This window comes from Mastacembelus armatus, chromosome 18 (genome assembly GCF_900324485.2).
Source record: "Mastacembelus armatus chromosome 18, fMasArm1.2, whole genome shotgun sequence".
Taxonomy (NCBI): Eukaryota; Metazoa; Chordata; class Actinopteri; order Synbranchiformes; family Mastacembelidae; genus Mastacembelus; species Mastacembelus armatus.
The window spans coordinates 8,592,853-8,619,227 of record NC_046650.1 but is presented as its reverse complement, the minus strand read 5'-3'; the positions used below and the strand labels follow the sequence as shown (position 1 = coordinate 8,619,227).

The window sequence follows — 26,375 nt, the reverse complement described above, 5'->3', positions numbered from 1 at the left end:
TTGCATAAATCAAAAGCAGAAAATTGTAAATTAAATGTGCCCAACTCCACTGCTCCACTTCTACATTTAGACTTAATGTAATAAACTCACAATGTTAATGCAATAAATCCAGACTATAATCATTACCTCAGGTTTGTGTAGATATTAAGCTTTAATGAAGTCTGTTTGGCCAGCTCTGCTGACCCTGGGGTCAAAAAACAGATGGAGGGAACTGAGAAACTAACTGACTGTGGCTGTGGGACTAATTGGGTTTCAGGTGCCTAATGACTGTTTACAGAGCTGATTACTTAGATGAACACATAATGAAAGCTGGTACACATTTCTGACTTAAACTCTAAGACTCTGAACAGAAGATTCACAGTTTTTTATTATAATAACAGCATATATATATTTTCTTCCTATATTAACTCTGTGGCCTTAATCATCTAATTTACAGCCATAAACTCAAATGTGCTCTTCAAATAAACAATGAGACAGACGTCGAGTTACTGTAATATATGATGGACTGAGTGGAAGAGAATCGCTATTGGCAATGGAAATGAGAGGGGATTGGAAATGAGAGTAAGGCACCTCGTTTGTCTGTGTTTGTACGTCACACTGATGTACGTTGGCCGGCTGCTCAACATGTTGTCTACATTTGGCTCATTTTCTTTAAATTTAGCATCTGTCAGGAGGTAATTGCGGTTGCAATGTTGGTTTAGTGAAGTTACAGCAATGTGCCTGTGCCTGGCCTATGACCTCTCTGCCTGTGAGAGTGCGTGCGAGTATAAACATAATTTTCTGGTTCAGGAGTTCAACAATGTACCATCAAACTAATTTCTAATTGATAAAATCCTGTGTGTGCCAGTGGGTCCTTACTCCTTTTTGTGAGTCTGTTTTGCTACAGGTTCAGATTTATGAGCTCTAACGTGTGTTTGTACTTCAGGGTTTTGTGGCTCTGGGTGTATCTGGGAACATGTCTGTGCACAGAGAAGTCTGCTGTGTGTGCGTACAGGTGTTTGCATGCATTTAAATGAGTCTTTGGCTCAAAGCCGTTTGGCTTTGGTAGCTTTTAAACTGGTGGTTCGGTGGAGCGGTGCCAGACCTCGGGTAAATACACTTTAAATAAATACAGGAAGGTGCCCAGTCAGTCACCTCAGTCAGTTGTTAATGTACACGTGTCTTGGAACGACTCCTGTGGGTCTCAAACCTGCTTCCAGCCACTAGTACATGTATAGAAGAGGTGCTGGTGGAGGGATGGAGTTTCGATAGAGCCAGGGTACTTGTTTATCCCATCTCCAGTCTCCGTGCTGAGCTTGTGCCAGCTGGTTAGCTGTCATACACACGACAGTGATGAATGTTTTCATCTAACTGAAGGCAAAAAGCAAGTAAGAGCATTTACCAAAGTGCAGAACTACTTTTTTTTTTAATGCCGCTGCACCTTCTTTGCAGAGACCTTGGGGATAATAATAATGACTCAAATTCAAGATAGCTCCACTGTTATTTTGACTAGTTCAATTTTGCTTTCAGTTATTTATAGCTGAATTTTTATCTGGTAATGTCATAGTTTGTGATATGGAGAAAAGTATAATTAAGATATCTTTAACTGAGATTCTGAGTAGTCAAAACTACACTGAGGATATCTTGGATGTGAGTGTTTGATTTCACTTTTACTTTTATTTCACTATCGAGCTCATGTCCTGTCCCTTGACACTAAATGATCCCCCAAGGACCTGTGATTGGCCAGGATGCATGTTCTGAGGCTTTTACATTAAAACTCTATAAAAGCGAGACTCAAAAAGAACAACAAAGAAGAACAAAAGTTGAGAACCAAGGAGGCACTTCTCAATTGCACCCTGTCCAGACGCGAATACTCATTTATCACCTCAGCTTCATGCTCCAGCCCTCCAAACAGTCCCTCAGCAACACAAACATATCAGAACTTTGTTTATTTGGACCAAACTCAGCGACCTAACACAAATCCCTGGGGTACACACACACACACACACACACACACACACACACACACACACACACACACACACACACACACACACACACACACACACACACACACACACACACACACACAGAGTCCAGTCAACTTGCTTAAACCGTAGTGCTTTTATGGCTGATAACTTGAATCTGCAATTCACAAACAAGCCGCTGATGACTCACTGCTTCTCAGAGAAATACGTTTCATTTGTCTTTGCTCTTTCAATCCATCACCAAAACACTTTTACATTCTGTTGCTGGTTTATTCACTCACCATAGATTTAATTGTAGTTCCCCCTTTTACCCCCATTTTGTTTAGAATTTGTCACTGTAGTGTTAGAAATTGAATGGACTGAACTTGTGTGCTTGCATCTCACCCTGAAAAGATCTGTACCTTGCCAACAATTAGTATTAAAGAGACTTGTATCCATAATATCATATGTAAAATCATAATTCCATGATCTTGCTTGTTTGGCCAGCAGCAATTGCTATCCTATATAACTACACACACACACGTATCCAGTGTGAGTTCTGGACAGGAATATTTTAAAATTCCCCTCATACTTAGAAACTGTTTAATGAGAAAAAAGGACAAAATTAGGAGCTTCCTGACTGTAGCCTATGCATTGTTTAATATTCTAGTCTCTGTGTTATTCTCTAAGTTAAGTCTCTAAGTTATTCTGGACAGAACCTTCAGTTTCAGTTTAGGCTCATAAACACCTGGTTATACTTTAATACTAAGCGTTGATATGATTATGGTTTTACAATCTTTGTTTTGTATCAAGACAGAAATTTAAAAGGTCTGAAGTTGGGAGGCTAAAGATATGCTCACACATAAAAACACACAATAATAAAGTCTGAGTAAATCATGTTCCTATGACCCACACTCTGCTGCGGTAAGTAAAGTGGTTGCGTCTTGAAACATATTAAGGTCAGACTGCTCTCAGCTGTGGCTCGAGAATCCCCCGCTGCTCTCACACACACACACTCACACCCACACACACACCATCACTCATAAGCCCATTGAGTCACCCCACTGATATAAGTCATCTCCTTGCAGACACAGCCAAAAGGACTTTTCCCACTTTGTCTGAATGTCTGGACGCTCACAGTAGTATATCTCCAGCCCCCTCACTTCCTACCACCTCTACGCCAACACACACCACCGCTGTCCGTCTTTGTTTAAGCCTCTCATTCCTTTTCTCGAAGTCATCCCTCACCTCCTCACCCCTTTTCCTCTCTGCTCTACTTGTATGATAGAATCGGAGATTGCCGCTCCATGCCTTGGTGGTCCTCGGTGGACGGGAACAGGAATGTCTAGTTTTTCTCCGGTGTAACTGGAGAAAAGGCACGCATTTCCTGGTGACACGCATCCAAACAAATTTACATCTCATTACTCATTCCCAAACATTCACACATGTGGACATGTTTTACTGAACTAATCCAAATCCCATTATTGTCCATGCCAACACTTTGTGCCACCATTTTCACTTACTTCCAAACACAGCTTGAAAAGGATTAGCAACCAAAAAGCTGCTCAGTGGTTTCAGCGTTGTGGCTGCACTGTTAGCTGTGAAACGGCTGCTTGGTGTTCAGTTTCTGTCCAAGCTGATTGTAGAAGCCAACACCGTGTTTTGTTCTGCTTCAATTTGCGTCATTGGATTAAGGTTATTTTTTTTTTTTTTTTTGTTGTTTTTTTAAAAAAATAACTGTTGAGTTGAAAAGCCAGAAGTAAATTGGTAAGACTGAACTGGCAGACCAAATAGGCGCCGTCTCTTTCTTTATAAAATGCTTCGGTGAAAAGACTGGAGATCCAGATTCCAAACCACAGCAACAATCTATGTAGCCTTTTGTTGTACAGAGATGAATGAATAAATTATACAGATTGAATTATAATGTGGAACATATCCTTTGGAGCAGTCACAGCCTTAAAAAACTACCAATTGGGAGACAGAGGTTATGTCCTCAGTTCTTTTTCCATTAATGGGACAAATACTGAGGTGAAAATACAAAGCTTCTTAAACTGGAGTCATCTTCCCAGCACTTACGTCAATTTCCTCAGAAACAGAGCATCCAATGGCCTGAGTTCCCACCTCATCCATCCCCTACAGAATGTGTAACGTCATGACAGGACAACAGTAGCTGAGAGGTCTAGGAAGCAGCTTATAACCAGCTGACAGCACTTTGTCTTTACTGAAGATGGTAACTGATTTAGCCACTGATACACTGGCTGCTGTAGGTACATTAGAGGCTGGTGGGAGTTTTACTTTTGGACAACTTGGTCTTTTAAACATTGCTCATCAATTATCTTTTAAAGAAACCAATCAGTACTTGTATATGTATACTATACATACTAATGTATGCTAATACACAAGGCAAAAATAAGGTCGACTGTCTCGTGGCTCCAGCTTCATGTGGATGAACTTTCTAAGTATGTGGAACTATTCCTTTAACCTTCGGCTGCGATGAGCAGAAGTTAGTCAATGCACTGTAGTTGAGTTGGTTCACTTGGTAGGATCACAGGAGCAACACTGTGCAGCATCAAATGACAAATATAGGTCAAATTCAACTGCAGCTACTTGTAAAACCTGTTGTAGCAGCTTGGTGTATCTGTAAGGCATCTCAGCTACTTAAAGCCATTTGATCCATTGCTTTTTTGTGCAATGAGCTGAAATAATGTAACTTATTGTAGTTAAATAGAAATGCTAAGCCTTTGGTGCTTGTAGGGTCATGAAACAGTGAACCGTATTTATTGATTACGATGGTCATGAATCCAAGGCCGCCATTAAAGTCTAACTATCTTCATAAATGCAATAAACATGTCTAACTCGATAGTACGAAAATTGAGAAACCACAGACACAAAGTCACGGCTTTCAGCTCTGGCACAAAACTGAGTCTATCAAGTACAGCACAGATGCCTGGCTACACTGATAAACTGTGGTTTGGATGCACGCTCAGTCTTGCCTGCTCATGTCAGTCTTATAAAACAACAAATGACAGGCAGGGAGAGCGAAAAGGGCAGAGTATTAAGAATGAAGTGAAGAGAAAAGGATGGCAACCTAATAAGTGTGGAGGATGAATAGGGGGAAGCGATAGAACAGTTTTGGCTGCAGTTGATGTCCTGACACTTATATGTGTTGGCTCTGCATAATCCACAAGCACACAAACTCTATTGAGTCCAGTGAGTGATAAATTTTGCGAGTGAGGTCGACAGAGGAAGTTAATAGTGATGATATTGGTGTGGGCATGAAATAATGAAAATGTGCAGCAATTTCAGTCATTCACTGGAGCATACTGAAAGACATCCGGGTCAGCAGCTGGGCACAATGATGGCAAACTGGATAAATACCAGGGTGGAATAATAATACGTCAATGAATGAGAAGGAAAGACCGTATTAACAAACCCATCTGGACAGGAACAAATAAAAAAGAAGGAGATGAGAGACACGGAGGAAAAGTGGCGAAGCAGAAAATAAACATGTGGCTGGAGAAAGATGATTAAAGCAAAATCTGGTGACCTAGTGACAAAGAAAAAAGAAATCACAGTAAGGTTTTAATTATAAGACAATGTGGCGTGGAAAAATAGGAAAATTAAAAAGTTGTGCAGGGTGAGAAAACCTCAGCAGCTCTAAGTAATATCTGTCTGACTCCCAAATAATAATAATAATAATAACAATATCCACAGATATAGAGATCAGATAAACCTTATTGCATAGTATTTTTTCAATTTATATAAGCTCTCAGATTGAATTCATTCCCCTTAAGGAAGCCATTTGTTGCAGCCATTAATGCAATAGACTTCTGTAAAATCCAAAATGGAGTTTTAAGGAGAGAAATGAAAGGCAGATAATGACAGGAAGGAGAAGACAATAAAGCTGCACTCTTGGTTTTCAGTGCTTTTGGTCTTGATGAGCTCCCCATGTGGAGAATTCAGCTCCTCAGACCTTTGATCCTCTACTAGCATGTTTATAACATATATAAAGGGGTGCCCACTCCTCCTTGCACATGCACTGTTATTGCATTGTCTTGCGTGTGCACATTATTGTGAAAATGTTTTAAAGCAAGACAAGGCAGAGGAAGGGAGGAGTGGGATGGATGGAAGAGAGGAGAGAGAGAGAGTACAGGAGGATTTAGGATGGCATGTGTGTGACTAAGCTCAAGTCTTAAGCTTTCAGGCTGAAGCAATTTTCCTTCACTTTTCCACCCTGTTGTCCTCAGTTTAAAGTAAGAGACAAACTGCCACTATGTCAGGTCTCTGAGTCCGAGGCAGGGCTGGGTAACACATCCATCAACCTCACTTAAAGATCAGTGCACTAAATATTCCAGAGTTTTTTCCAGAGTTGGTGTTCAGTCCACTGTGATTGTTTCTCCCTCAAGCAGTGCTTCGAACATTTAGCTTTTGTCACATGTATGGCAGATAACCATTTGCAAATGGATAGCTGCTACAGTGGCTGAGCAGCAGATATTTTGTTTGGTTTAGGTCAAAGGGTGCAAGGCTCCTCTTCACTTGTTCACCATCGACAGCGCACGAGAAAGGGATTTACCTTTTGAAACAGCAACTGAAACCTAAGCCATGCAAGACTTATGTCTTCAAAGTTCGTTTTTAGGTCTTGGACACATCAGTTCAACAATCTCAGAGGTTTATTTCAGAGCTATTGTGGAGTTTTCAACAATATGACAGCATCATCATCATAGGCCAACATAAATGGACCTTGAGCTTGAGGGTGAAGTGTTTTCTGTCAGCAGAGGAGAATATTGTGTGCTTGCCATTGGCTTTATGTCCCAGTTCTCTAACAAGATCCTGTAGAGAAACAACCGTGACAAGGGAAAAATGAGCTGAAACAGTTTAATCCGAGCTCGTTGCAGCAGATTTAAGAGTCAACACATGCATAAACGTACAACTGCGATTATCAACCATCATCTTCAAGGTCACGGATGAAGTTCTAGTACAAGAAGACCTCCAAGTGCTTTGGATGAAATCAAAGCTTCTGAGTTTGCAAATCCACAGATCCACATCAGTGACCACCACACAAACTCCCTCTACTGATTTAGACCCTATGATACGGCTGAAAGAGCCTGATAAAGCTTATTACTTTCTTCAAGGTCCAGAATGAACTTAGATACTTAAAGAAACAATTTCACAACCTTAAACCACATATATTGAATATATTTAATTATATCATAGTGGTCGGGTAATAATCCGAATAATAAGCAGCCAGCAAAATGTGTTTTGTTGGCTCATGCTCGGGTGCATTATTTCTAATCAGAGGTCAGTTTCTGTAAAGAAAAAGTCCCACTGGCCCTACGCAGACACATTGTTAGTGCTGTACTGTATCTCTAAATCTGCTCTGTGTCAAAGCGGTGACGTCATTATCAATATTTGGCTTTGACTGCTGATGCAAAACAGCTGCTTTGACATCAGTGGTCAGGGTGTGGACAGATGCACAGCAGGCTTGAACGTTTTAGCCTACAATGTTAAATCGCTTTTTAAAGCTGAATTATGACTTGTGTTCTGCAATGAATGAGGCATTTGGCAATGTTCTGTTTAAGGGCTTTTTTTTTTTATTTTTATGAATCAATAAAACAAAGAATATGTCCTAGTCTTCAAGTCTGCTCTTATCTATCATCACACACAATGAATCAGTTCCTTTCAGCTCTCCGTCTGCTTGTCTCTTGTTTGCCATATGAAAGACCTTTGTGTTTTAGAAGGGCATGGTTTAAAATCAGTGCTAAAAGGTTCCTTTATTGAGGCAATATTCAAAGACTAATCTACAAATATCAGAAAGTTACTCTGCTGGAATGACCCCATAACACTGAACTATAATATGAATTCATAAAGCTCTAATAGAAGCCAAAGACTCAGAGACACATGACTCTAATAGTTATCAAACGGGAACATTTCTTTAAGTTCAGCAGGAAGCACTTGATTCTTAAATAACTCCTATAATCAATGAACTGTCCAAAATAAGCTTATATTGATAAAGGGCCAACAGCTCTCTAATGCCAAATACTTGACTATAGTTTATTTTACTGTCTCATTTTGTCTCCTTCCCTTTCTCTTCTTTAAGAAAAGTGACTGCCCCATATGCTTTTTGTAACGCTACAAAGGAGCGACACACACAGGCCTCATTACAGGACGGTTCGAATCATTGTCAGGAAAAACCACAACTTTTACCAAAGTCACTGTTAAGATTCAGCATATCTGAGCCAACATACATCAGCTACTTTTTCTGTCTGCAAAAAGTTTACATTGTTTGTTCAGATGACTCACAAATGTTATTGACCATTAAATCCCATAAATCAATCAGAAATATGCAATATTCAACAAACTGTGCTAATGGAAACAGAAAATATTTTGAAGTAGCCTGTTGACCTGTTTAAACATGACAGATGCTTTTCAGTGTCACGATTCTGGCCAGGTTAGTATTGGAACCCAACCCAAACTTCAACAATAATGAAAATAAAAAGTCAAAAGGAGGTCATCTCATTCTCGAATAATGACAAGGAGCTGGAGGGCAGCATGACTTTGCTGTAGCAACGTGGTTATTCAGACTGAAAAACACTTGGTTTTGTCTGAGGTTTGTTTTTATGCCAAAGAAACAAGTTGGCTTGTGGGTAGCACTTCCTTATCTCATTCTGCTCTACAGTTGGCTATTGAAAAGCAAATGTCAGTCAGTGACATGCTGTGTATACACACACACTGTACAGGGAGGTTGGAGGGCTGCAGTGTTGGTGATTTCCAGCTGATACACAAACACAAAAGACCTCTGTCTGGTGCTAACAACCCTCCCTCTCTCCGTCCATTCATCCATAAGGCTGAATTCCAGTCCAACAACCCTCCACTACCATTACTTCCTTCTAGACAGTACTTCATTTAATCAAGTAATACTGTTCTCTGGTACACGTTGTGGATAAATGGAAATGTACCAATGAAAACCCAGCACTTCCAGTTTTATTTTTTTCTGGGGTTGTAATATCGACTTTGACCCTTGGATCTTTATCTCGCTGACCAGCACTGCCAAAACATTTGAAAACCTCATTATAACAGATTTATTTGTGCGAGCAGTCTTTTTTTATAGAAGATAACATTTGGCCTTGAACAAACTGATGAGTGCTTCGCTTTGGAAGATCTGGTGTTTGGACAGTTTTACTATTCTTAAGAGTCATAAACAAATTCTCAAATTTTGAGTCACTGATGATCAACGATGGAGTCAAAGAAAAACTACATTTTTATTATTTGTTGTGAGGACGGTTGAGATTTTAAAGTGAAGGAAGTTAGAGAGTGGATAAACTGTAACCCCAGTGAGGAAAAAGAAGAGGAGTGAAAAACAGGAGAAAAAAAAAAAAAGTTAAGTTGATGAGACGTGACGATACATGTGTGAGCAATAACAAACATCAGGTCGGATTGCAACACACTGAGCTCACACCTGCTAAAGGGAAAGAAAATTCACTGTGTCTCACTTTGGTTTGACGGGGCCTAAACCCTGATTTGTTTTTGATTATTCTGAAATCTTAAAACCTCTACATTCATTCAGATGGTGACCAAAAAAAATTAAAATCTTCTCCAAATCAAAGCTTATTTAAAAACTGTACATTTTGGATCATTTACAGTCTAAAGATTAGTTTAAAAAAAAAACAAAAAAAAAAACAAAAACAAACATCTGTGTCTTCAGCTTTTAGTTTCAGTGAAAAACTCCACTGTAGTTTAGTGGGATAAACAGGCCCAGTGGTAAAACATATTGACATCTTTGCAACCACGTTGCAACCTTGAAAATGTGACATTTTGGTGACTTTTGACGAAGTCATGGTTTTATTACCACAATCAAGGATGTTTTTGAGTTTCTTTCCAGGGAAAAACAAAAAAAAACCCTGCAGCACACCCCCCGGCCGCTGAAAGAGCTTCTGTGAATCCTTAAATTGTTGTGTTCATGTCTAATATCATCTCTCGACCACACTGTCTCCTTGACTCAGACTTTTATCTCGATTTATTTATAGCCATTTGCTACATGTGCATGGACGTCCTGGACCGCAGTCTGCCTCTGCTGTCAGCATGAAAAATAAAATGGAGAAGTTGGCATAAACATGGCTGTGAGATAAAAGAATAAACATGTAATTCACATTAGGTCATCTGACTGAAAGCAGAAAGTCTGTAACCACGCTGTACGTTTGATAAATGGGCTCGTTTTGACAGTCTAAACAATAAGAGCTTGAGGCTCTCCACCTTGCGAACTTAGAAAGACTCAGCTGATTTACTTATATAAAATATATGTCCTGCTGAAAGCTGTGGTCTGTGAAGATGATTTACCACGAACTACAGCCAGACAGGTTTGGGCCAAAATGGATCGTAGTGTGTGTGTGTGTGTGTGTGTGTGTGTGTGTGTGTGTGTGTGTGTGTGTGTGTGTGTGTGTGTGTGTGTGTGTGTGTGTGTGTGTGTGTGTGTGTGTGTGTGCGTGCGTGCGTGCGTGCGTGTTTTGACCTGCCAGATGTACTAGATGGGTGGGGTCATTGGACAATGCAGAGAATTAAGACAAGTCTGTGAAAGTTATTCTGCAGATAAATCAGGGTTTTTATTGCGGTGTAACACTTGACAAACAGAAACAAAAGCTGTACAAAAGCAAAACTAATCTTATCACATCTATATTAAAATACTAGTCATTAAAAACACCACTCCACCTAAAAATACTGAAACTGAATAAGAGAAAAGCTTTGAAAACCCTGGTTTGTAACACTACGACGTAGATTTATCCTAAAAGCACTTAGACGCTTGGAAATAAGACAGTAGTTGTATTGTATTGTATGAACTGACCTCACTGAAGGAGCAGCTTCCTGTGCATTAAAATAACAGACCTAAGTTTAGTAATAAATTGTGATGATAAAATAAGAAATTACTCAACCTGAAGTGGCTGTATCATGGATACTGGTCAATATCTATGGTAAAAGCTCATTGTAATTAAATTCAAATGTCTTGTTAATTAAACTGCTCTACTCACAATTTAAGGAGGTATTGAAAAGGTTAAATGATAGTTTATGTAGCATCACAGCTGCTGACGTGCTCATCTGGAGGATCGAGTTTTGTACTGTAGGCCTATGAATGGTTTTGTTTTGAAATACACATCAGTCCTGTAATTATCTGTTTTGCATCTCTCAGCACCAACCGACGGGGTCGAAGTCCTTGCTGAAACGATAAAACTGACTGTAATTGAGATATAAGGATATGATGGAGGTTAATGTTTGCATTAGCATGCATCTGCATATAATCCAATACACAGAAAGAGAAATTAGCAGAAATAAAAATCAGCACTGATTACTAACATTTACATGCTTTAGTTTTCTAGTGACACGAATTGAGACTGAACTAAATGCAAATACTGTATGTTCCAATCAATCCTTAATTATATTTCTCACTTTGCATCACAGTTTTTAGTTTCTTAAGGTAAAAAGTGTCAAAAACTTCCGTCCAATCATATTTTTCTAATATCTTTAACTACACTATATCAGGGATATGACTGAGAAGCGAGAATCCCCCCCCAAAAAGCTGAAATAGCTTGACCTTAGTGTGTTTTTGCACTACACAAGACGTAACGGCACTACATGTCTTAGGGCGACTTTGCATTGATCGTGACCTACACCTAAAGGGGTTAGTTATTCATATTAGTATTTGCTCATGTGAATGAAACCTAAAACAGAGTGAAACAAACAAAAGGCTGAAGCTGCAAAACAACCCCGCCCCTGGCCTAGTTTCATGCTGTTTGTGTCCTTAGGAGTAAAAACCATGTTGTGAAAGAGATTAAGGGTGACAGACAGATAGAGAGACATAGAGAGAGAGAGAGAGAGGGTGTGGAAACTTCTTCCTCAACTACAGTTTAGTAGGTGTTTGTGTCTTTTTCAGTGAGAACAGAAAGAAACGTGAAGAAAGGCATATAGGAAGTTAAATACACATACCAAGTGAGAACTGATTGTTGTTTATAGTCGTGCATTTGAGCTAATAACCAAACGTCTCTCGTTCATGTGTGCCAAGTAAACTGCCCCTACACAACATTTGTCTGCCAGGAAACCGCCCCAGTGAGCAGGTCAGTTATCGGAGACTGGCATCAGGTCGGCCACTGGTGCGTCACCTGTCATAAAACCTTTCCAGCGATAAACCACTAATGAGGGCTCGGAGAGAGAGACTAAATCACAGTCAGATGGCTGTTCAGACACACACAGTGAAGGCCTGCATTACTAAAATCACAACATCCTTTTGTCTCTAAGTAATGCAATACATCTGACATCTTTTACATTTAAACAACTATACTTCTCAGTGTTTCTTAAGTAAAGTGGGAGAAAAAAATAATACATTTCTTGTTTGACAGACAAAACTGGTTTGTCACCTCGTCACCGCAACACCATCATTAACTGCTGTGAGTCTGCAGGTCTTCTACACAGCAAAGGTGCATTTATGGATGATTATTTTTTAAACCAAGGTCCACTCCCTGAAAAAGTTTTTCCTTTTACATTGCTATTGTTATAGTTTTCAGTTCTGTTTAGTCTACATTGCTGCTGTTTGTGGCTTTGTGGTCTTTATGAAAATATTAAAGTTAAACTAATTTGCATTTCAAGCACATGAATGCAAATTAAAATCTCAGAAAGCCTACAGTAAACCGGGTGAGTCTATTTTCAGTGACTATATTACATACAGAGCAGAATTTACTAGACAAGTACAAAGTAAAGTTAACTGTGCTGTAATGAGGCCCACAGCATTTCAACAAGGAGTGATGAGAAGAGCTGTAACTAATGAAAAACACCAAGAAAACCCCCATAATACCAGATAAACAACAGAAATTTGGAATACCTCCACTGCTCTTTTGGCTTCCTCCTCTACCTACATCTTATGTCATAGATTCAGTGAAGTATTAGATTATTAACCGTGTATAAGCCAGTGTGCCTCTTCAAGACCAGGCTGAATTGGCATCTGTTCAACAAATGCAATAAGGAAAAACATTTCTCCTCTGTACCCAGGTTTACTCAGCTGCTTTGAGGACTCAGACTGCCCCATGAGCCTGCTAACATTTTCAACAAGTGTTTTCAATGTAGATATCAGATCTCATTCTGACACGTCTGTGAACCACATATACATTAAATAGTCCATAAATAGGATCAGAAACACGTTTAGCTGGAGTACATAACTGGGTCATTATGGACTTACAGGGCATTGTAATATTATTGTGGCTAATTCAAATGCTGCTTTGAAGTTTTTGTCTTAACCTTTTTTTTTTTTTATCCTGTTTTACTTGTCTGATCTGGCAGCACTGGTTATTTTAACAGCTGTGGGATTTTAGAGCGTGATGTCGATACACGTCATTTTGGAGACCCCTTTCAAGACGCCACATACTCTGTGTCAACGCTACTCTTGTCAGAAATATAACAGAAGAAAGGTATGTTGCTGCCTCTGCTTATCAACTGGGCAGTGTGCCCTGAGATTGGCCTGGAACCATTTCTCACTTGGTCAATTGTTTAAGTCATTAATCAAGTGAAAACGCCGACGGTTGTTCATTCCAGCATTTTTAAATGTGAATATTTACTGCTTTTCTTCCTGACTTTGACACAACAAACTTTATCGGCACAGAAGTGCTTGGAGAATTACCTGAGGTCAGATTTTCCATGGAGCTGTCAGGCGTCAATTACTCATCTGGTTTAAGGGAGATTTTTAGAAAGGAAAGAGAGTGAAAGCGAAAAACAAGACACTGTAGCAGATTGTTGTTATAGGGCTTTCCAAAGTTCTTTAAGGCAGCAATTCACATACAAGCTCAAAACACACAGTAAAGTTTTAATTTGTGGTGTTATCACTGAAACTGCTGCCAGCTTCCAAGAATGACGGATATCTTATCAGAACCGCTCCCCCCTGACAAGGCTTTACCAGGAAGAACAAAAAAGCTGGTATATAAAAAACTGTTTACATTTTTCTCAAATCTACATATCAATCTGACCTTAGGCTCAGTCTGGGCTACTTATTAATCATCAACTCAGTGCTAAGGTGCAGCATTAGCCGTTAGTATTTTGTGTCCCTCTTTAGTGCTCATGTACTCAACCAGTTGTGTTTTACTGCGCTTTGCTTCCCTGAAATCACATGTGCTTGCACACAAAATGTGGACAACACAGACACACAGTGAGGAATGAGTAGCCTCTGAGACCACATCAGGCCTGATAAGAATTTGTCGCTGTAGCTCAAAGAACTACACAGTGTTGACACACTGAAACACACACACACACACACACACACACACACACACACACACACACAGCTAGTCCAGGCCTGTCTGGGTCGAGCAGCATATTAAAGTATTGGGTTGCAGCTACTGCTAATCTGAAGAAGAAAAACTCCTTCATGTGCATACTTGTCATCCTTTCACCCTCCTTCTTTCTCTCAGTCCTGTCTTTCAATGTTCCTCCTGTTCTTTTTTTCCACACTTGTCCACTCTGAATCTTCTCTGTGTTTTCCCTACGTTTTTTTGACTTCTTTCCTCCTCTCCTCTTGTTTCCCATAATTGCATGCCAGCTTATGCTCCTTGGTTTTCTTTTTTTCCCACCAGTTTTTGATTTTTGGCTCTGTAGTCTCACTTTTACATATTACCATAAAAACCAGCTGCATCAATTTCAAGTCCTGTCCATGAAGTAACAAGGACAAGTGAAGACGCTCTAATAATAAATAGATATACATTTAAAAACAGGGAGCATATATACTGAAGGAAAGGGGCATTTACAGTTCCAAGCTCAAATACTGTTGAGTTGCATTGTGGGAGGTGTAGCATCGAGCATTTTGAAGCTCAGTTCATACTCCTTCAAGTCTCCTAACCAAAAGTGTAGTAGTAAACTGTCACCTGCTGTGACATCAGTATTTGGGTTGTGGCCACAAATGCAACAGGAGGCATGTAATAGAAGAAACCCACTGTACCAAATTTTTTAAGATTTATTCACACCATCTGCTGTTACTGTCTGTCTCTCTCTCTCCCCTTGTATAGTATCTATTTTCCCTCTCTGTCTTATTTATAAGTCCTTTTTTTTCTAGTTTTTGGCCAGACACAGTATGACGTGAAGAAATCAGACTATTTTTGTCTCTGTCTGTTGTTCTAAACAGGGTGAAAGAGGAGAGTTCAGGGTTTGTTTCCTATTGTTATTGCAGCTGTTGACTTTCAAGTCTGTGGTGTTACAGGCTGCTGTAAAGCCCACACATTCAAAGTGCCCTAACGTTAATCTAACCTACATGCACGCATAGGAGGTCACGCTGCCAGTGAACTTGAACTTAGAGGCAACAGGCTGATTTACTGGAAGCAAATGCAGTGCACTTAACAAGGGCAAGAGTGTAATCTTGCCCAGCAAATCAATATGTGACAATCTCTAAAAACCTCATTAAAGGGCAAAGTCTACATATTTATATAGACATGACTTACTTAATGCTGTCAGAAAGCAGGTGCCGAAGACTTTGCTGCACATGAGGTAAAAGGTTGTGATTAACCTGCTGTCAGATGTACAGTTTTTATTGCTTAAATAACAAAGCCTTTCACTGAGTGGTGAATTCTGGCTCTTTTATGGCTATAGGGTCATGATCTGAGTTGAGATTAAGGTTAATGTTAAAGTCAGGGTTTCATTTATTCAACAAGCAACAAATATATAAAACCTTCCTGCAGGATCATGTTTAGTGTCATTGTGTTTTACACTGTGACCAAACACCAAAAATTATGCAGCGGATGCAAACAATACAGAGGGATGTCTATGAAACCAGAGAAAGTGAAGTAGCCCTAATTAAAATTTTTGCTGCCAGTTAGTTAAGTAAGACATTTCACCACCTTTTTACCCAGTTCAAATTTAAATATAAATGATATATGACATATTGTGGGGGCTCTACCTTCTTCATGTTCCTGCCAAAGTAAATTGATGAATCAGGGTGATGACCAGTTTTAAGGTTAGGGTAAGGGTTAGGCAAGTACAGATGTTGGTTAAGACTCTAGGAAATGAATATCTATCCACATGAAGTCGCCATTAGGAAAAAACAACATGCATGTTTGTTGACTTCTGAGAGTATAAATGAAGCGTTCAGATGAGACACTTTAGGAAAACCAAGATAAAAGCAAACATGTTCTTAAGCTCATTAGAGTTGAGAGGACATGCAAACAGCTAACATGAAAAGACATCATTCAGGAGACGTCCAACAGAGCCAGACATTTACACGACCTTGGCCACGTCATAAAAACCACCAGTGGAAGATCAAACACCAACAGCAAAGGAGACAAAGTCTTAGAAAACAGAGACTCCACTGAGAAACACACATGCATCTTTGACATGTCATCTACGCTGCATTCATTCATTCATTTGGACTCATTCGTGGGGAGCTATTTAGGCGGTGCATGACTCAAATGACCATCTCGACCTCCAACATATGGAACCTCTTTCCAGACTTTAGAGCCCAGACAGACGTTAGCTGTAGAGGAAGCTGACCTGCATCCACTTTGACTTCCACATGTTTTCTACATTTAACTTCCTGATCTGACATTCTTACACAAGCTGATATGTCACCCACTTTGGTGTGGAACATAAATGAAACATGCAACTTCTATAGCTGATTTCAGTCTTTAGCAATCCAACAGCTTTGCCAGTGAGGTTTTAGAACAACAGTAGACATGTTGATATTTTGTATACATGCTGTTCTGGAGTCACCCTGACCGAGGCCTATAAGCTCACAGTTCATTTGAAAAATCCCCGAAAATGTTCTCCTCTTTCCATTTTTAGTGTTCAACTGTAATTGCATGCAGTGCAGAAAATCTGTTGGGACCTTTCTCTCTCTGAGTGTGTGTGGTGGTGCTGCTGGTAATTTCCTGGACTTGAAAACTATGAGCTAGTGACAGACACGCTATGCTTAACAAGGCACGTTAGCATGCCTGGGTCCACACTCTGTATTTTGCTGTTATGCAATCCCCTTTAGAGTATATACGATATACACAAGTGTGGGGGTGGGAGGGGCATGGTGGCACTAGAACAGACACACACACACTCGCACTCACACGGCAAACCCCAGAGTGATCATGTCCAATTTGCAGGTTGGGTTGAGTGTTCAGTGCAGGAGAAACAAGTCTTTTGCCAACAACATCGTCATGGTTATATCTGATGACCATCAAAGTCACTAGTGAGATTAATCATGTCCAGGATTTTGGTGTTTCTGCACATTAATCAGTGAGATGTATATCAGTGGGGACTCCTTAGTCAAGCCACATCACTAGTAACAGGTGATTAAACCTGTGACCTCTAGATTATAAGTGGGCAGACATACTGAAATTAAAAAAAGAAAAGTAAAAGGAATGGAGGATGAGAAAATGTGTAAAAAAGAGAGAGAAGGACAATTCCTGAATGTGTGAGTGAAATAATCCATCTGTGTATCTGTGTAGACATGCACTGTATATATTTAGATGACCTGGCTCTATCTGGGGAAGATGAAACAGAGGCGGCTCATGGGAGTAAGGGATCACACAGAGGAGCAGGAGAACTAAAACAGAAACAGGATGGAGAATGACGTGTGCCGTCTTGGAGAAAAGTGCAGAACGTTATATTTTATTACCATAATGATCGAGGGAGGCAGGAGAGATACGATGGGGAGCGTGGGGGGTGGCCTGTCTTTAATTTAAAGTCAAACTTACCTTATTACATATCATTTTAAACTAAAACAATAAATTATCTCACACCCATTCAGTCTGCACACAAAAATGCACAACTACAAACAACCCCAAACCTGGGAGTGCTGGCTACTAAAACAGAACAGCTGGATAATAATTAATCTCACAAAGGTTCAGTAAAACTTTAAGCTGGCTAGAGCAGACACTTTAAACAACAACAGTCCTGGCCTTCTTTCTTCCATCAGATTTTTGACCCCTATTTTAATTTTTTCTTTTCAGGTGACAGAGAACATCATCTCCAAGCAAACCTTCATTGGTGAGCATCTCTCTCTCTCTCTCTCTCTCTCTCTCTCTCTCACACACACACACACTACAAACCAATCCATTTAGAGCTTTGGTTCTGACATTCCTTCATTTCCTCTCTTTCAGAAGCGAGAACCATGCCTCGCACTTTCAACAACTCGGGGTCAAAGTTCATGACCTCGGTGGCCCAGAGGCCGTCTGCCCACTTGACCCTCAGAGACACTGGCTCACAAGGTGAGGCATCTGTATGTCACCACTGGTTCAGGATTATTCCTCTGGGTCAAGGAATTTAGGAAAAGTGTAAAAAAAAAAAAAAAAAAGAATTTGTCAATATGTTTAATAATCTTTAGATACATTTTACAGTGATTGGAATATACCATATATTTTATGCAATAAGAAATAAATCCATACTATAATAAAATGTATTAAAATGTCTTTTAATTCACCCTAATCAGATATTAGTCTGTGCACACAACCTTTCATTTAAATTTTAGGTGTGTGAATCTTTCCATAGCCTTCAGGTTTAGGGAGCAGGTTGCCAGAAATACATGAAATTAAGAGGCAAAATCCATTAATCATGTAAAATCATGTAAGAGAAACCTAAAGTCACAAGCAACACTGGACTTGAACTTGGTCTACAGGGACCATTAAAGTTATTTATGTACATTAAGTACATTAAAGCTACTTAAATCAATAGTGAAAGGTTTAGTTGTAAATTAAGGGATTCTGTTTATGTGTGTCCACCCAGTTGTTCTTCCAATAAATATCACTGCCTGTGTGCCAGAGGCCTGTTTCTACAAGGAAGGCTTTCATGGCATAGCTAAAGGCCAAATCAGAGAGGTATATCATGGTGCACAGCAGTAAAACAGACCTTCATTAGGACAGTGTCATGGCTACAAATAATGGAGTGTGTGTGTGTGTGTTGTTAAAAACTTGGAATGTGTTTCTTTTTTCTTGCATGTGTGTGTTATCCAGACCAACATATCGTTTCATCTGAAACTGGCGTGCAAACTGAAGGGTGTTAACAATCTGGCAAAGGCTGCCTGATGCTATTTCCATTGACTTGACAAAGGGAAAGGAACGTGTTGTATATATGTGTGTGTGTGTGTATGTGTGTGTGTGTGTGTGTGTGTGTGTGTGTGTGTGTGTGTGTGTGTGTGTGTGTGTGTGTGTGTGTGTGTGTGTGTGTGTGAGAGAGAGAGGATTAGGGAAGAAGGAAGAGAGGGTGAGGTTCACACATTCAGCCTGGATTTGTCATAAGGAAGCACAATATTGAGAGGACCTTTGAGGGCTGACCATTGATGTCTCTTCTAAGAAAAAATATCTTACAAATGTGAAGGAAACAATAGCATGTTTGCAAACTACAGCATTTACACACACACACACACACACACACACACACACACACACACACACACACACACACACACACACACACACACACACCCCATAAAATTTCATGACAGAAAGAGCTGATATAATCCACCAGCCACAGCAGATTTTTAATATGTAGTAGTTACAGTATGTAGATGGGCCTGTATTGAAGGTGTAACCTGCCATTTGTAGACATAATGCCCTATTTTTTCTCTGCCTGTTTCCTTTTGAAATTTGTTTCTCACCAGTCTTTGCTGCTTCTCACCCACAGGGTTCCCTCCCTACCCAATCCCCACACCAGGTCTCCACCAGTCCTGCCGTCATGTGGTTCGCTCATGGGCCAATCAGAGCTTTGGAGCTCACCTGCACAACATGACCCTGTCCAATGGGAAGCTACGAGTGCCTCAGGATGGGCGGTACTACCTGTACTCACAGGTGATCAAATTGTACTTTCAGTACCATTATATTGTTTTAATATTCAGCCAACTTAAATAAGTGACTAATTGTTTAAGTTTAGATTCTCTATCACAGACACAAACCTTGATAGTGTGAGTGGAACGACAAAAACCCTCTGTTTTATTTTGACCTCTCTTCCCATCTTTCCTTATCTCTAGGTGTATTTCCGTTATCCGTCCCCTGCAGCCAGTGATGGAGACCAGCGCAGTGTCAGCCACCAGCTGGTGCAGTGCGTCTACAAGAAAACTTCCTACCCAAGCCCCATACAGGTAAATCCATATTCACAGGAATATTATGGTCATGATGATTGAAACACACTATAAACCATTTTTCTGACCTTAATTTTCCAGCTCCTGAAGGGGGTGGGCACCAAGTGCTGGGCTCCAGACGCTGAGTATGCGCTCCACTCAGTCTACCAGGGAGGACTGTTTGAACTGAGGGCTGGCGATGAGCTCTTTGTCTCCGTCTCTTCCCCAAACATGGTCAACGCTGATGACTCCTCCAGCTACTTTGGTGCCTTCCGCCTAGACCTCTGAGAGGAAAGGATGGAAGAAAAAAAAAACATGAAATAATAGATGGATAAATGGGAGGGCTGGAGACTGAGCTTAGGGCCTTTGAATATCCATTGATTGGAAAAAGGGTCATTTAGGCAGAGGTATGGGACGTTGGCCTGGATCTTGAATCCTGTGTTTGCTTGGTTGGATACATTGAAGGATGGAAGGATTGTGGTTTGAAGGTTTCGCTTGAACGACAAAACATGCAAGAGGACAGGGTGAAATGGAAAAGAGAGTGAATTTGTCCTCCGTACTCTCATTAAGTGAAACATAACCATCAAGAGCAAAATTTAAAGAGACACGTGCAATCACACGAAAAGAAATGTGAGAAGACTGATTTTCTGACGCTCATTGAGGAAGGAAATTGTGTTTTGGATGTGAAGTAGAGAAGTAAGCCACAGGAAAAAAAAAAAAACAAACATATTCTGGTCTTCTGATAGAACTGCCCAGAAAATTAGACCACCCTGCATCCCAAAATAACATGAGTCTCAGTGAATCTCGCACATCAATGACCTTTTAGTTGGAAACAATCGAGCCCTTGGATTTGAACTCCAGACCGAAGAATGTACATGCAATAAAAACTCTCCTCTGCATTAAACGTCAGGCAGAACTGTGAAATAGTGGCATCAGCAAATCAATCAAACCAAAGTGAAATTTTTTGGAATCTTACTTTTTTCTTTTTTTTTTTTTTAAGCGGGCCATGAGAATGAACTGCAGTGATGTTAAAAGTAATTCTTGACTAGACTTTAAAAAACACACTTGCTGTGGACTATCTACCTGCAACACTAGAACTGTGGATTTTATGCAAAGACTTTTTGGAAGATATGGATGGTCTCTTTGCACCAGACATTGTACAGTAACAAGACTGTGAGAGGCAACGCAAAGTGTCTTTTGAACAAAGGAGTCTGCCAGGAAAGGAGGGATGAAAAGAAGGAGGAAGAGAAAGAGACATTTTGTAAACAGCGGTAAGAACAAGCCGAGCAGAGGATTAAACAAGGAAGGAGAAAGAGAGGCTGCGGGGAATATGTAGTTTAACCAGTCTGTGTTGTTGATCTCTCCTCTCTCTCTCATTCTCCCCATTTTTCATGTTAAAAATTTGATCTATCTCGACTTTCTTGTCTAACCTGTGAAGCTGCATTCAGTTTCTTTCTAAGGATCAGTTACGCAATCAAGTAGAAGACAAACACGGGAACATTACGACAGATGCATGTGTAAATAGATAGGCTGCACAAAACAACATTTACAGTAAGCATGATGATGGTGAATTTCAGGTCAAAGGTAAAGGGGTTTCTCATCAATATTGAACTGTTTTAGATTTGGTTTAAAAAAAAATATAAGGTTTTTGAAAATCTGTGTTTCATGAAACTGTTGTTTCCAAAGTTATTTAGAGCTGTTTCGCCTTATACTTAGGACCTGCTATATATAATGAGCCAACTAGATGTGTTATTATTATTATAGTAATCATTAGGTTCTTGAAGAACATGATCTAGTTGGACCTTTAGACACCAGCAGCTACTGACCAAAAGATAAATACCTTCACAGTGTGGATGATAGTCCTCCTAAAACACTGGTAAATATGCAAAAACACATGCACACTGAGAAACAACCATATGCTGCGAATATCAAAGTCCCTCAGCAAACACAGAAACATTTTCAGAAAACGCAAAGCAGATTTTTGTAACAAACTGCAGCTAGAGAGGATATTCACAGACATAAGCCATGCCCTGACTAGCACACACTTGACCCCTATGTGCTATTTTATCTGGCATGCACATGTGCATACACAGTATACAGACCTACACATTACCGCACACTACATGCCTGTGCTCTGCAGACACACACACACATCACCGACTGGCACATCCAGTGTGAAGAAACAAACGCACTCGTAGTCTCACTCATTTACCCTGTTTATTATTTCCTTGGACAGTTTAACCTTTTTTTTAAAATATTTTTAAGACTGAACATCATTATTGGGTAACCAGTGATTTTCAGCTCCATTCAGAATTAATGCAAAAACAAAATCTGTCCCAGCTCAGCCAGATGGGTTCAGCAGAACCAGATTTCTCAATCTATGAAGTATGAACATTTTTTTGTTTTTTTATTTTTTTGGTTAAACTGGAATGTCCTGGACTGGCCAAATCTGTCACCTGACCTGATCACATGTTTCTCTTGCTGAACACCAGGTGAAATGCCAAAAGCAAATAAATAAAAATAAAATAAAATAAATCTGACTGCAGTGAAGGTCTGGTAATGTATTTCCAGGGAGAGTACCAACTGATGATTATTTACCTTGTCCAGTTACCTTCTGTTAACTCTCTTTTCTGACTGCATTTTAGTCTCAAACCCACATAAAATCTGATGTAGAAACAGAAAGAATTCTTTAAAAACACCACACCAGAAGTGCCCAGCTGTTTGTGTCAGGTCCAAACCCGAGACGTTTTCTATAATCATTTAGCGGCCCCCCCAAAAAAAAAAAGAAAAAAAAAAACACAGCTCAAGAAAATCAAATTTGACTTTCACTTATATAAGAGCTGCTCTGAAACCTCCCTGTCTCAAAGGTGATTAGGTAATTAAACTCAGATCAACTGGACAAACTATGGGACTGTAGTTTTGTAGTTAGAGGAAGCATGTGCAGTATGTGCTAATGTGTTTGCACTAACTATAAAACGCCCTACAAGGCCAATTTTATTCTATGAAAACAGACGAAAACAGACACTAATACTGTTAACAATTTGAATTACTGAATAATGGCCTTGTTTCATGCATATAAATGTTCTTGTCTCACTGTAATTACCTCGTGTGTTTTTTCTTGCATGTGGCTTTGCACAAAGGCCGTTACGGTGCCTTGTGAACCACAGATCAGTTTGTAACATTGCCTTAGAAATCGCCAGACCACAAGTTGGACACACGGTCCATCATTTATTGTCCGTTACAGCTGGAGAAGGTTATTGAGCAGCTCCCATCCAAGGCTCATGCTTTGTTTAGATTTTGAAAATACTCTGGCTTGGTGAACATAATTATATATTTCCAAGGGAGGTAAATCGCAAGGCTAGTTTCTGTGTAAAAGCCCGATTGTCCAAAAGCAACAGTTTTTACTTTGAAGAGGCTGGAACAACACCACAAACTAGCCACTGCTGAGATGCTGGTAAATGTAGCTCAAGCTGAGAGATTTGCAAGCCATGGTTTGTCAGCCATACATTGGAAATTAAAGGTCCCTGTGAAGGTTTTTTTTTTTTTTTTTTGTAATTTAAGAAATGTATTTACAGTTTCTCACTAAAACACAGCACATATCCTGCTCTAACAATATATAGTTTTTCTGGTTGAGGAGCTCAGTGAAAAAGACATTTACCTGCCTGAACTAGTTTCTACATTAGGCCCCTTTTCTGCTAATGTCTTAAAGTCACCTAACCTTTAGAAATTGATAAAAAGAACTCACTGATTAAATTCTAAATAAAATTATTTAGAATTTAATCATATTTCCTTCTTGGTTGTTCACCTCCTGGAAAAGTGGTTTAACGGCTCTTTGAGGCTCTGCTGAAACAATGAAAGTATTTCTTCTTCCACACCATCTCCAACAAACATCTGTGCCTTATGACATAATTGCCTGTATTAAGTTTGCTTCTCCCCTAAAAACTAAAACGCTTGTTGACTAGTGAAAATGTGTATTGAATTTTGAAGTCTACCCCCTTGGTAGAAGCCTAAGAAATCGCGTTGCAGGCATTGACGTGGACGAACATAACTGACATCCACTGACTATAATGTTGCCAGTTTTCGTCTGAGCACAACACAATAAAAAAAACAATGGTTGTAGCAGGATAAATTAAATTTGTCATGCCTATCAGATGCTGCAACTGAAGAACGTAAACACAAACCAGACCTCCTGGACTCTTATTTCAGAAAAAGAAGAAGAGAAAAGTATCACTAATAAATGCGCTACTATATCTGTGAGAATCAAAGCAGAAATATGAGGATAAGCCAATTTCCACACTGTGTATGAACTTTAGACTGTAATTGTGAGGGTATTATAAAGCGAGTGCTATTTAGTTCAGTTTCGACTGCCTAGGATTTCCCAGGTATTCCAGTGGTTTGAATGACCAGCCTTCCTCTTATTAGCCAACTGTCTTAATCTCAATATTACACCAGCAATTTCACACTTTTATTTATTTTCTAAGCATAACTAGACTTTGCAATACACTCACTATATTGTTTCCTGAGTTACATTTTTTGAAATTTGTACATTTCCTGTCACACAAACCACTCCTTCAAACACTGTCTATGAATGTAGATATTGTCCAATACATATCTTTTTCTTTCTTTTTTTTTTTAAAAAAAACTCCATTTGATACCACTTGAGGAATGTACATGTAAATTTCTTCTGATTGCCTAGTGCCTTTTAAAATAATGCTCCACTGTGGTATTCTGGGCTCAAATAAAGTCCCTATTGTCAGATGGAGGTGTGTTGAGTTTGTGTTTTAATAAATGGCACATTTAACAGAGACAAAAGGGGTTGAATTATTACTGAACAGATGTTTTGGTTTGTTCAGCTTCACAATTATAAGCAAACTGAACTTTTGTTGTTGGGGTTTTCCCTACTGCTCTAACTCTAGCTGTTAGCTCTAGCTCTAACATTTTAGTAAAAAGTGTTTTTTTTGTGTTTTGTTTTTTTTTTATGAAAGGCATGTTTACATATTTATATTATAATATATTAATATGGGACCCAGCTTCAAAACCAATTCAGGCAGCAGCTGTGATCAACCTAAAATTTGGCACCGCAATTATACACTGTGTGAATGGTTTTACTACTTCAGGCTTTTATACATGCAATAAATGTGCATTTAATCAATTTGCCTGGCCAAGAGGTTAATGTAGAACTAAGGCTCACTTGTGTCTTATGCCACATTCATGTAGGAATTTGCAATAATTTTAGCGACTGGTCGTAATTTCTACCCCATGGGAATCTGCCACGTCTGTAATTTGTCGGCTACAAGCTCAAGCACAAATTGCCTGCCATAATTTAGTTAAGACTGGGGTCTCTTGATAATTCGTATCCCGTGCAGACTGAACTCCCAGTAACTGCGTAATTTGGCTTTTGGCTAGATATTTCAGTCCTCATCTAGTTTCATACAGCAACACACGCAGGAGTGAAATTAAGAAATGTTTTGTTTTATAGCTCAATGTGAGTGCTGCACCTCAACATGGGGTCCAGTGTAGGGGGAAGAAGATCAAGTCATTAAACTGAGTAAAGAAATCTTTATCCAATCACTGGAAAGTATTCTCCCGTTATGTTTTTATTCACACATTTATGGCGTAGTCACTATATGTGTATATTAGACATACCATATACTAGAAACACCACATCTGTGGGTACTGTGCATGTTCTAGGTCATATTTTATAAAAAACAAAAACAGGTTTACATACATTCAAATTGCTTATATGGTTTGAGTTTGTTATTTCAGTTTCCATCCTGCTTTGAGTGATATGAACAGTACTGTTTTGTCTGGTTATGGTTATTGTCCATATTGTCATTTACCTATAGCTCTGTATTTCTTTACGTGTGCAAAATAGATCTTGATCTCAACTATCATACAAAAATAAAGTTTGAAGGATGGAAGAACAGCAGGAAGCAGCAGAAGGTTTGGAGGTCAAATCTGTTCAGACATAATGCTGTCAAACTCAATACACAAATTCCTATGAATCCAGTTGTGCGTTATGGTGGAAAAACATGAAGCCAGCAGCTGTGCCTCTGGACTAATCCCACTAACACAGCCCAGTGCTCTTCTTAACATCAGTGTGCATGTGCTTTGCCACAAATCTCACTCGCAGCTATACGACACTGACAGGTAATGCACCGTGACCCGAGCTGACCTTACTGAGAAGCTTTAGAGAGGGGGCCAAGGATAAGATCCTCAGTCTCCATTGCAAATTACCTCATAAATTAAAAGTCACTAAAGGCAGCAGAGGGATCATGGAAATTCCTGTATCCACAGCCACGATGACGTATTTTTTTCTAGAGGGCTCAGTGATGAAAAAAAAAACTCCTGCAAATCTGAGGTTATAGACGCCTGAC

At 39.5% G+C, this 26,375-nt stretch overlaps 1 protein-coding gene across 1 annotated transcript in view; it reads left to right on the top strand.

The window, feature by feature from the left end:
- Positions 1-22,810, top strand: part of tnfsf10l (TNF superfamily member 10, like) — a 43,090-nt gene extending 20,280 nt beyond the window's left edge. The window contains exons 3-7 of the mRNA XM_026320632.1: positions 17,897-17,933; positions 18,047-18,154; positions 19,566-19,729; positions 19,909-20,019; positions 20,101-22,810. Of these exons, the coding sequence (XP_026176417.1) occupies positions 17,897-17,933; positions 18,047-18,154; positions 19,566-19,729; positions 19,909-20,019; positions 20,101-20,286 (606 nt within the window). The 3' untranslated portion in view covers positions 20,287-22,810. The remainder of the gene's footprint in view (positions 1-17,896; positions 17,934-18,046; positions 18,155-19,565; positions 19,730-19,908; positions 20,020-20,100) is intronic.
- The last annotated feature ends 3,565 nt before the right edge of the window (positions 22,811-26,375 follow it).